The sequence below is a fragment of the Ostrea edulis genome, chromosome 10, assembly GCF_947568905.1.
Source record: "Ostrea edulis chromosome 10, xbOstEdul1.1, whole genome shotgun sequence".
Lineage (NCBI taxonomy): Eukaryota > Metazoa > Mollusca > Bivalvia > Ostreida > Ostreidae > Ostrea > Ostrea edulis.
Genome location: NC_079173.1, coordinates 4,063,112 through 4,075,222, shown reverse-complemented (window position 1 = coordinate 4,075,222; position 12,111 = coordinate 4,063,112). Strand labels below are relative to the sequence as shown.

Here is a 12,111-nt window from a genome sequence, read left to right as displayed (position 1 = left end):
CAAGTTTTCAAATATCAGAAATTTGTGGCTTTCAATTTTCTGAAAGTTTTTTACTTCATCAAAACTTACAACTTGCTTGCTTGCAATATTACATCTCACGCAGGAAAATATATTAGCAAGTGAGTAATCTTGATCAACAAGTGAATGTGTGTTTCAAAATGAACAGGGTAAAATTTGCAAATACTTGGTATACCATATTAATTCAAACATAATGTCTCTATGTCTTTGTTTGAATCTATTATTCAAATATCACAGTGACACAGAGAATGTATTGATTTTTTAACAACATTGATTTTGCGTACAAGTAGATTCTATATTTCTTGCTTTACACTGAAAAAACAATCTGTGTATTAATAGAAAGACTTAGTATCTTATTGCACACGTTGACTCTGTTCTCTTAGTATCTTATTGCACACGTCGACTCTCTGTTCTCATAAACATCCTACAACAGTACTGCGATGTAAATCAAAAAGAAAGAAAAGTAGTTCTGGATGCTGATTGTAAGGGGGGGGGGGGGGTCCCTATACCAAACCATATCACATGTATACAAAATAAATTGGATATCCTAGTTTGAATTTGACCAATCAGAGACTAGAAGACATTAAGAACTGAATTAACATCAGATGTTAGATCTGCTCCTGTATTTCCTCCACTCATCTTTTGTAAATGAACTATGAGAGGAGATCAAAGACTCTCATTTTAATTAGATTGCGGATATATCAGAAAAAAACACTTCATTTCCCAGGAGTTCACACAGGTTTTTTTCCAATTAGAATTTCATATCAGTGGTACATTTATCACAGAATAATACCCAAACTGATCAATAGCGCTGATTTATCAACAGTGCAACCCTAATGCGCTTCAATATAAAGAATCCACAGGTGGCTCATGGGACATATTTCACCTTGGTTACCTCAGCCCTGCCGTTGTTCAGCTGTTGTAGTTTTTTTTAAAAAAAAGATCTTGCTTTTAATCTTCATTACCAAGAGAAATTTTGACCCCGTATTGTGGCCCCTGCTAGCCCAGGAGGGTCATGACTGCATGAACATGAATTTAAAACATTTTGATTTCAGTCTTCATTACCACAAGAAATGTTGACCCCATATTGTAACCCCACTTAGCCTAAGAGAGTCATGACTGCATGAATATGAATTTACACAACATGTGGATGACTCTACACCAATATGACTCACATGACCTTTCTGTTCTAGAGAAGGTCACAAGGTGATAGGTCATGGTATAAAATGAAAGGTCATGCCATAAAATATATGTTTCTAAAATATGAGAGATCTACCTTATATAGTTCAGAAGACATTGAACAGAAGACATTGAATAGAAGACATTGAACAGAAGACATTGAACAGAAGACATTGAATAGATCAGTTTTTTTTAAAAGTTGGTCAAACTCCATGGTCAAGGTCACAATATCAAACACCATGGTATTATATGAAAGTCTTCCAATAAAATATACAATGTCATGTATACAAAAAGTAAGTCAAATGTCAAGGTCACAAAAGTTAAGAGTTTTGATACTAAACAAGTGACCCACAGGCCTTATCAGTCACCTGAGTATTAATTAAAAGAATTGCTAGTCCCAAGGGCTAAGAAATCTAGAAAATATTTCCTAGCTGTTCTGAATATCTAAGCTAAATTCTAATATTCAGCAACAGTATAAAACAAGATGTGTTCTTAATAATTAATTGCCCTCAAAGTGCCAAACACTGATGAAAGGCTTTACATAATTATGATTATTATATTAGTTATTTGTTATCAAGAAGTTAAAAATGTTCAATTGTTAACACATTTGATCACTGACCATTTTGACCTCACCCCGATACCAAAACCCCTACCCCTAGGATCATGATATTTACAATTTTGCTAATTTAGGGCTACCACTCATTCCAAATTTCCATTTAGTTTCAATTTAATATCAATATGACTACAATGATGTTTTTAAAATGTTTTACACATAAATACTCATATACCAAGTTTGGCCCGGTTACCCCGGAGTCAGAACCCCTACCCCAGGAATCATGATTAACAATTTTGGTAGATGGCCTACCTGCTCTACATCACATTTCTCACTCATTGTGTGGTTGTAGAGAAATTTTTTGAAAATTGGTCAATTTTTGACAGAGTTTGCCCCACCTCTAAAGCCTTGGGGGTACAAGAGTCATTAAATTTACAATTTAATTCATCCTTGTTTTAAAGATGCTTCATACTAAATCTGAGAAAGAATTTGAATGGCTATAATTATCAAAAAGAAGTTACAAATGTTCAATTACTAATGAATACATGGCGATTTTGGTCCCACTTTGGTGCCAAATTAAAACCCTACTCCTACAGGGATCAGGAAATTACAACTTTGGTAAAAGGCTTCATCCCCTCCCCCCCCCCCCCCCCCCCCCCCCCCCCCTTCCAGTTATTACACACTTATATCTATGGTTATTCTAAAAAGTAGTAAATTAACTGAATTCAATATGCCAGTTTCGAGATACGAACTCTTCTGTATAGGAGGTGCATTTAGTGGAACTTTGAATGCATAAGTGGGACAGAGTGGATATGCAGCCAACGAGGAAGACGATGAAATGTATTAAAAGTGGCTTCTCTTTAAATATGTAAATGTGGGAAATACTAAATACTATCGAAAGAAATGTTTTACCGAAGAGGAAACATACAAACAATGTCATACTTGCAAGAAATATCTTGGATATGGTACTTATGACCAGCGAAATAATATGATAGGATAAGAATTCTATGTATTTAATTACTCCCTAAATACTTATCACTTACTTAGTTTGTGTATCAGTCGAATTCGGGTTATCAAACAGCGTATGAGAAACTTACTGAGTACATTCACTTACACTGTGATGAATATCTGTCCCACTCCCGCGAGTAAACAAATTCTTTTGCGCCTTACTATGTACGAGAGTTCTCCAAAGAGAAATAACTCGGACGTATCTCGAAACCGGCGTATTGAATATTTGCTTTCTCATTGAAATAGTTTTCTTGTTATTGCTGTGCACATTCATTTAGCAAATCCTCATTCAGTTGTTGATAAATATTGAATAATTCAATTTATCAAATCACTCTGTTAAAAATTAACTATATGATATCATGAATTATAATCAAAGACATTCCTACATCAATTCATAATGAAAAAAGTAGTTATTTTCAGTACAGCACCCATTAATTCAATTATAAATACCATGTATGATTTAAAGATCTATTCATTGAAATTCACGTTGGAAAAATTTATACTATCTAATTTTCAAAATGGATCTAAATAATTTATTTATATATGGAACAAAATTTGGTATACCAAGTCAACTCATCAAATTCGCATTTAAAACATCCTCTTAACAATATCATTCTTCTCTAAACTGGCCAGCTGCCGGACTGAATGAAATGGCCGGATTAGAGGGGTGGTCGGTTTATAAAGAACTTAGGATTTATGGTGATTGTTATCTCAATGATCATTAGATATCTCTTCTTTGTACCAAATTTTTGTAAATTAAACAAACACCTAACCAATTTTGAAAACAATAGAATTAAATGATTTATGTTGGGAAATAAATACCAGCTGTATCACTGCTGCAATCACCCCCTAGCTGCTAAAATTAGAAATGATGCAATACAGTTGACCCTGATTTTTAATTATCCGCAGAAATCTACTTAATTCTACTTAATCGGCTTGTATTTAATTAATACCAGAGGTATGAAGTTGATCCTATAATTAATAAATCCCATTAATTTCATTAAAATTATCTATTCTTAAATCACAAGAAAAGATGTTTTTTATTTATTGACATTTTTCTTCTCATACATAGACTCAGAGAAACAGAAAACAAAAACAGACTCAGAGAAACAGAAAACAGAGACAGACTCAAACAGAGACAGACTCAGAGAAACAGAAAACAGAGACAGACTCAGACAAACAGAAAACAGAGACAGACTCAGAGAAAACAGAAAACAGAGATAGACTCAGAGAAACAGAACACAGAGACAGACTCAGAGAAACAGAGAACAGAGACAGACTCAGAGAAACAGAAAACAGAGACAGACTCAGAGAAACAGAGACAGACTCAGAGAAACAGAAAACAGAGACAGACTCAGAGAAAACAGAAAACAGAGACAGACTCAGAGAAACAGAAAACAGAGACAGACTCAGAGAAACAGAAAACAGAGACAGACTCAGAGAAACAGAAAACAGAGACAGACTCAGATATTGAAAACAGAGACAGACTCAGAGAAACAGAAAACAGAGACAGACTCAGAGAAACAGAAAACAGAGACAGACTCAGAGAAACAGAAAACAGAGACAGACTCAGAGAAACAGAAAACAGAGACAGACTCAGAGAAACAGAAAACAGAGACAGACTCAGAGATATTGAAAACAGGGACAAGACTTGGAGATATTGAAATCAGAGACAGACTCAGAGAAACAGAAAACAGAGACAGACTCAGAGAAACAAAAAACAGAGACAGACTCAGAGAAACAGAAAACAGAAACAGACTCAGAGAAACAGAAAACAGGGACAGACTCAGAGAAACAGAAAACAGAGACAGACTCAGAGAAACAGAAAACAGAAACAGACTCAGAGAAACAGAAAACAGACACAGACTCAGAGAAACAGAAAACAGAGACAGACTCAGAGAAACAGAAAACAGAGACAGACTCAGAGAAAAAGAAAACAGGGACAGACTCAGAGAAACAGAACACAGAGACAGACTCAGATATTGAAAACAGAGACAGACTCAGAGAAACAGAAAACAGAGATAGACTCAGAGAAACAGAAAACAGAGACAGACTCAGAGATATTGAAAACAGGGACAAGACTTGGAGATATTGAAATCAGAGACAGAAACAGAAAACAGAGACAGACTCAGAGAAACAAAAAACAGAGACAGACTCAGAGAAACAGAAAACAGAAACAGACTCAGAGAAACAGAAAACAGGGACAGACTCAGAGAAACAGAAAACAGAGACAGACTCAGAGAAACAGAAAACAGAAACAGACTCAGAGAAACAGAAAACAGACACAGACTCAGAGAAACAGAAAACAGAGACAGACTCAGAGAAACAGAAAACAGAGACAGACTCAGAGAAACAGAAAACAGAGACAGACTCAGAGAAAAAGAAAACAGGGACAGACTCAGAGAAACAGAACACAGAGACAGACTCAGATATTGAAAACAGAGACAGACTCAGAGAAACAGAAAACAGAGATAGACTCAGAGAAACAGAAAACAGAGACAGACTCAGAGAAACAGAAAACAGAGACAGACTCAGAGATATTGAAAACAGGGACAAGACTTGGAGATATTGAAATCAGAGACAGACTCAGAGAAACAGAAAACAGAAACAGACTCAGAGATATTGAAAACAGGGACAAGACTTGGAGATATTGAAATCAGAGACAGACTCAGAGAAACAGAAAACAGAGACAGACTCAGAGAAACAGAAAACAGGGACAGACTCAGAGAAACAAAAAACAGAGACAGATTCAGAGAAACAGAAAACAGAGACAGACTCAGAGAAACAGAAAACAGAGACAGACTCAGAGAAACAGAAAACAGAAACAGACTCAGAGAAACAAAAAACAGAGACAGACTCAGAGAAACAGAAAACAGAGACAGACTCAGAGAAACAGAAAACAGGGACAGACTCAGAGAAACAGAAAACAGAGACAGACTCAGAGAAACAGAAAACAGAGACAGACTCAGAGAAAAAGAAAACAGGGACAGACTCAGAGAAAACAGAGAACAGAGACAGACTCAATGAAACAGAAAACAGAGACAGACTCAGAGAAACAGAAAACAGAGACAGACTCAATGAAACAGAAAACAGAGACAGACTCAGAGAAAACAGAAAACAGAGACAGACTCAGAGAAACAGAGAACAGAGACAGACTCAGAGAAACAGAGAACAGAGACAGACTCAGAGAAACAGAAAACAGAGACAGAGTCAGATATTGAAAACAGAGACAGACTCAGAGAAACAGAAAACAGAGACAGACTCAGAGAAACAGAAAACAGAGACAGAGTCAGATATTGAAAACAGAGACAGACTCAATGAAACAGAAAACAGAGACAGACTCAATGAAACAGAGAACAGAGACAGACTCAGAGAAACAGAAAACAGAGACAGACTCAATGAAAACAGAAAATAGAGACAGACTCAGAGAAACAGAAAACAGAGACAGACTCAGAGAAACAGAAAACAGAGACAGACTCAATGAAAACAGAAAACAGAGACAGACTCAGAGAAACAGAAAACAGAGACAGACTCAAAGAAACAGAAAACAGAGACAAGACTCAAAGATATTGAAATCAGAGACAGACTCAGAGATATTGAAATCAGAGACAGACTCAGAGATATTGAAATCAGAGACAGACTCAGAGAAATAGAAAACAGAGACAGACTCAGAGAAACAGAAAACAGAGACAGAGTCAGATATTGAAAACAGAGACAGACTCAAAGAAACAGAAAGCAGAGACAGACTCAATGAAAACAGAAAACAGAGACAGACTCAATGAAAACAGGGACTGACTCGGAGATAACTTACAGATGGACTGAGGAGATGAACTTGCATAGTCATGTCTAAATCAGCTTACGCATTTAGCTAAACCCAATCAGCAGAGGGAAATTCAATTTTCCTGGAAATAGGATCCAGTAAATCTGATTATATCCTTAAGTTCATGAAATCAAATTGGTTTTGTCACAGATCTATTGGTCTGCCTGTGCAGCTAGTTTCTGTCACACCTAACTACACCCACCAGTTTATACACAGGTGTACTAGTCTCTGTCACACCTAACTACACCCATCAGTTTATACACAGGTGTACTAGTTTCTGTCACACCTAACTACACCCACCAGTTTATACACAGGTGTACTAGTCTCTATCACACCTAACTACACCCACCAGTTTATACACAGGTGTACTAGTCTCTGTCACACCTAACTACACCCACCAGTTTATACACAGGTGTACTAGTTTCTGTCACACCTAACTACATCCATCAGTTTATACACAGGTGTACTAGTCTCTGTCACACCTAACTACACCCACCAGTTTATACACAGGTGCACTAGTTTCTGTCACACCTAACTACACCCACCAGTTTATACACAGGTGTATTAGTTTCTGTCACACCTAACTACATCCATCAGTTTATACACAGGTGTACTAGTCTCTGTCACACCTAACTACACCCACCAGTTTATACACAGGTGCACTAGTTTCTGTCACACCTAACTACACCCACCAGTTTATACACAGGTGTACTAGTTTCTGTCACACCTAACTACATTCATCAGTTTATACACAGGTGTACTAGTCTCTGTCACACCTAACTACACCCACCAGTTTATACACAGGTGCACTAGTCTCTGTCACACCTAACTACACCCACCAGTTTATACACAGGTGTACTAGTCTCTGTCACACCTAACTACACCCACCAGTTTATACACAGGTGCACTACTTTCTGTCACACCTAACTACACCCATCAGTTTATACACAGGTGTACTAGTCTCTGTCACACCTAACTACACCCATCAGTTTATACACAGGTGCACTAGTCTCTGTCACACCTAACTACACCCACCAGTTTATACACAGGTGTACTAGTCTCTGTCACACCTAACTACACCCACCAGTTTATACACAGGTGTACTAGTCTCTGTCACACCTAACTACACCCACCAGTTTATACACAGGTGTACTAGTTTCTGTCACACCTAACTACACCCACCAGTTTATACACAGGTGTACTAGTCTCTGTCACACCTAACTACAACCACCAGTTTATACACAGGTGCACTACTTTCTGTCACACCTATTAAAATACACCCACCAGTTTATACACAGGTGCACTACTTTCTGTCACACCTATTAAACTACACCCACCAGTTTATACACAGGTGCACTACTTTCTGTCACACCTATTAAACTACACCCACCAGTTTATACACAGGTGTACTACTTTCTGTCACACCTATTAAACTACACCAACCAGTTTATACACAGGTGCACTACTTTCTGTCACACCTAACTATACAACCCACCAGTTTATACACAGGTGTACTAGTCTCTGTCACACCTAACTACACCCATCAGTTTATACACAGGTGCACTAGTTTCTGTCACACTTAACTATACAACCCACCAGTTTATACACAGGTGTACTAGTCTCTGTCACACCTAACTACAACCACCAGTTTATACACAGGTGCACTAGTTTCTGTCACATCTAATTACATCCATCAGTTTATACACAGGTGTACTAGTCTCTTTCACACCTAACTACACCAACCAGTTTATACACAGGTGTACTAGTTTCTGTCACACTAACTACATCCATCAGTTTATACACAGGTGCACTAGTTTCTGTCACACCTAACTACATCCACCAGTTTATACACAGGTGCACTACTTTCTGTCACACCTAACTATACAACCCACCAGTTTATACACAGGTGCACTAGTTTCTGTCACACCTAACTACACCCACCAGTTTATACACAGGTGCACTACTTTCTGTCACACCTATTAAACTACACCCACCAGTTTATACACAGGTGCACTACTTTCTGTCATACCTATTAAACTACACCCACCAGTTTATACACAGGTGTACTAGTCTTTGTCACACCTAACTACACCCATCAGTTTATACACAGGTGCATTAGTTTCTGTCACACTTAACTATACAACCCACCAGTTTATACACAGGTGTACTAGTCTCTGTCACACCTAACTACAACCACCAGTTTATACACAGGTGCACTAGTTTCTGTCACATCTAATTACATCCATCAGTTTATACACAGGTGTACTAGTCTTTTTCACACCTAACTACACCCACCAGTTTATACACAGGTGTACTAGTTTCTGTCACACTAACTACATCCATCAGTTTATACACAGGTGCACTAGTTTCTGTCACACTAACTACATCCATCAGTTTATACACAGGTGCACTAGTTTCTGTCACACCTAACTACATCCACCAGTTTATACACAGGTGCACTACTTTCTGTCACACCTAACTATACAACCCACCAGTTTATACACAGGTGCACTAGTTTCTGTCACACCTAACTACACCCACCAGTTTATACACAGGTGCACTACTTTCTGTCACACCTATTAAACTACACCCACCAGTTTATACACAGGTGCACTAGTTTCTGTCACACCTAACTACACCAACCAGTTTATACACAGGTGTACTAGTTTCTGTCACACCTAACTACATCCATCAGTTTATACACAGGTGTACTAGTCTCTGTCACACCTAACTACACCCATCAGTTTATACACAGGTGTACTAGTCTCTGTCACACCTAACTACACCCATCAGTTTATACACAGGTGTACTCGTCTCTGTCACACCTAACTACACCCATCAGTTTATACACAGGTGCACTATCTAAACTACTGTCCCTTTTATATTCTGATAGACACCAGTCTTATTCTCATGAATTGCTTTAATTTTATTTGTAAGTAAGCATCCTGTTAAAAGGGTAACTTTATAAAAATATCACATGCACCAACATTTGACAACATGAGGACCATGGGCTCACCTAAGTCACCTCAGTCCTGCTGTTCAGCTGTTGTGAGTTTGAAAATATTTATTTTTCAATCTTTATTGCCATGAAAAAGTTTGAATCTATATATCTTGTGGCCCCGGCGTAGCCCAAAAGGGTCACAACATAACCCAAACAGAAATTCACACAACCTAGGGATGTTTTAATACCAATATGACTAACTTGACCTTGCTGCTCTGGAAAAGGTCAAGGTCAAAGATCACAAGTCTCGCCATATGAAATCCATCAGAGGATTAAAGATACAGTGGTCCAAGGTTTGGGACATAATACTTATTTGGCAGACTAGCAACAGTTTATCAGACCAGTTCGAATTTTTTTCATTCGGGAAATTAAAACCATATAGATTTGTTTTTGATTATTTTCAGTTTTATTTTTTATTTCTTTTCAGTTTTACATATGTAAATAGCGTACATGTATGTATACAACATACCTTCATATACTATTTCATATTGTATCTGTATAATACTGCTGTCAGTATATATGTTTTCAGGACCACAATGTAAACTAGTTTTTAAACTAATTGTGCTATCCTGTTTAAATAAAGGACATTACTATTATTAGGAAAAAATAGAATTTAAAAAAATAAAATAAAATTCAGAAGTGTGCTCTTTTGTTTCCTCTAGCTAAGCTGGTTCACAAAGCAGAGTTTGGGAACTAGTTGACCACAGTTTTCAGCTGTGAGTTTTCAGGTTGTATGGGGCTTTAATGAATATATGACGGTATGTTTAGACACAATTAAGTATAGTAGGAAAATATCTTAGGAATTTTTTGAAATCAAATTTATGTGACAGCGATGCAAAAATATAACGATATAAGGCCTCAACCGTGCACATTTTTTTCTGAGCCGTAAATCAAAGGTTTTTATAAGGGGTGGGTCTGTAACTCTGATCTGTCTACAGCTAGACCAATCTTTGACATGAATCAAGAACCTACAATTTTGGTAAAGGGTTCATTGCCTATCAGAATCGTGCTAATAGTTGAACCACTTGATGTCCAGGAGTAAAACAGATTTTCAAAGATTACATTAATTTTGAAATTTTTGGCCACATCCCTCAAGCCCGCCGGAGGCAGGGTCCATGGAATTTTTGTTCCCCTTCACCCATAGATGTTATGTACCAAAATTGGTTGAAATTAGGTCAGCTGTTCCAGAGAAGAAGCTGAAAATGTTAATTTTTTTTTTTAAATTGATGCAAGAGGTCGTCTGAGTGACTCAGGTGACCTTAAAGTCTAACAAAACCAAAAACATGTGAATCATTTCAGTCCTAGTCTACTCTAGATGCCCAAACCTGAAAAAAAACATAAAAGCTTGTTGACGGATATCACACTAACTTTTGACCTCTCCTTAATTCTAAGGGAATACGGCATTTCCATTGTCCTGTCTGAAGGGTCATCATCAACAATGGTCACTTGGGAAAGGAGTTTTTCTGCGCGTTCCTTTTCCTTGAGCCCACCGAGTGTGTCCAGAATAGATCGGAAATCTTCCAGAGCTGTACGACACACATACATCACCTTTCCTGCAAAAGTAATATAAATTTTGAATTTAATAATGTGAAATAATCTCATAAGGAAATGCAGAGATTTTTGGGAGTGAAATTTTCATTTCCTGACCACTGACATTGTGTTTTATACTATTTCCTTCCTTTCAAAGAAACAAGAAAGAATATGTAATACAATAATTCTAAGGATGACAAATGAAGGTTGTATGCCCAAAACCTTTACAATTTGGACTTCAACATTTTACAACAAGGAATGAAAAATGTTTTTGGGGGTTGATTCTCTTGTTTATCATCATATTCTAATGTTCTTGATATCAACCCCCCCCCCACCCACCCACCCTAGATAAGGTGAAAAAGATGACACCTGAACATAATGATTCTATAGTTTGACAAATAAAATTGTAATCCCTAAAATGCATTATCTGTCAATCAGCAGAAAAATCCAAGGCTATTTTTTTTTAATTGCTCTGAAACTCATAAACATCCCCACATATGGATGTCAAACAATCAAGGTTATGTACTAAAAAAATACCCATTTCTAAAAGTTTCTATTAGGGTTCCCCTATACATATATATATACTAATCCATGGTCAGTAAAAGTGAGACTTGATAAATCTAATTTGCATTCTAATCATTGTAATTCTTCTTTTAATGCATCATCCAACATAACATTACTTAGTAAACATAAATTCAAGCATTTTATTACAGGCTTTTATGATTATCTAGAAGGCTAGCTCAACCTCCAAATGATCAACGACACAAGCTGACAGAAATTTTTCGGTTTAAGGCGGGTAAAGAACAAGGGACGTTATTGGCCAAAATTGGCCGCGCTTCAAAAACCAATCATATTTTGCAGGTAGAAAGGTGATAATTTTCTCGTTACATTAATATATAACATGTACCATTTACTTGTTGCTGATATTGAGAAAATAATGTTACAATATTGCATTGTTAACTCTGACGCTATCTTCCGACGGTCGCTTTTTCGGAACGATGT

The 12,111-nt window shown here is 37.0% G+C and overlaps 1 protein-coding gene across 12 annotated transcripts in view; it reads right to left on the bottom strand.

The window, feature by feature from the left end:
* LOC125666583 (UPF0415 protein C7orf25 homolog) overlaps positions 1-12,111 on the bottom strand; it is an 88,373-nt gene that overhangs the window by 3,949 nt on the left and 72,313 nt on the right. For all 12 annotated transcript variants that reach the window (XM_048899764.2, XM_056151710.1, XM_048899763.2 and 9 more), the window contains one exon: positions 10,948-11,132. In XM_048899764.2, the coding sequence (XP_048755721.2) occupies positions 10,948-11,132 (185 nt within the window). The remainder of the gene's footprint in view (positions 1-10,947; positions 11,133-12,111) is intronic.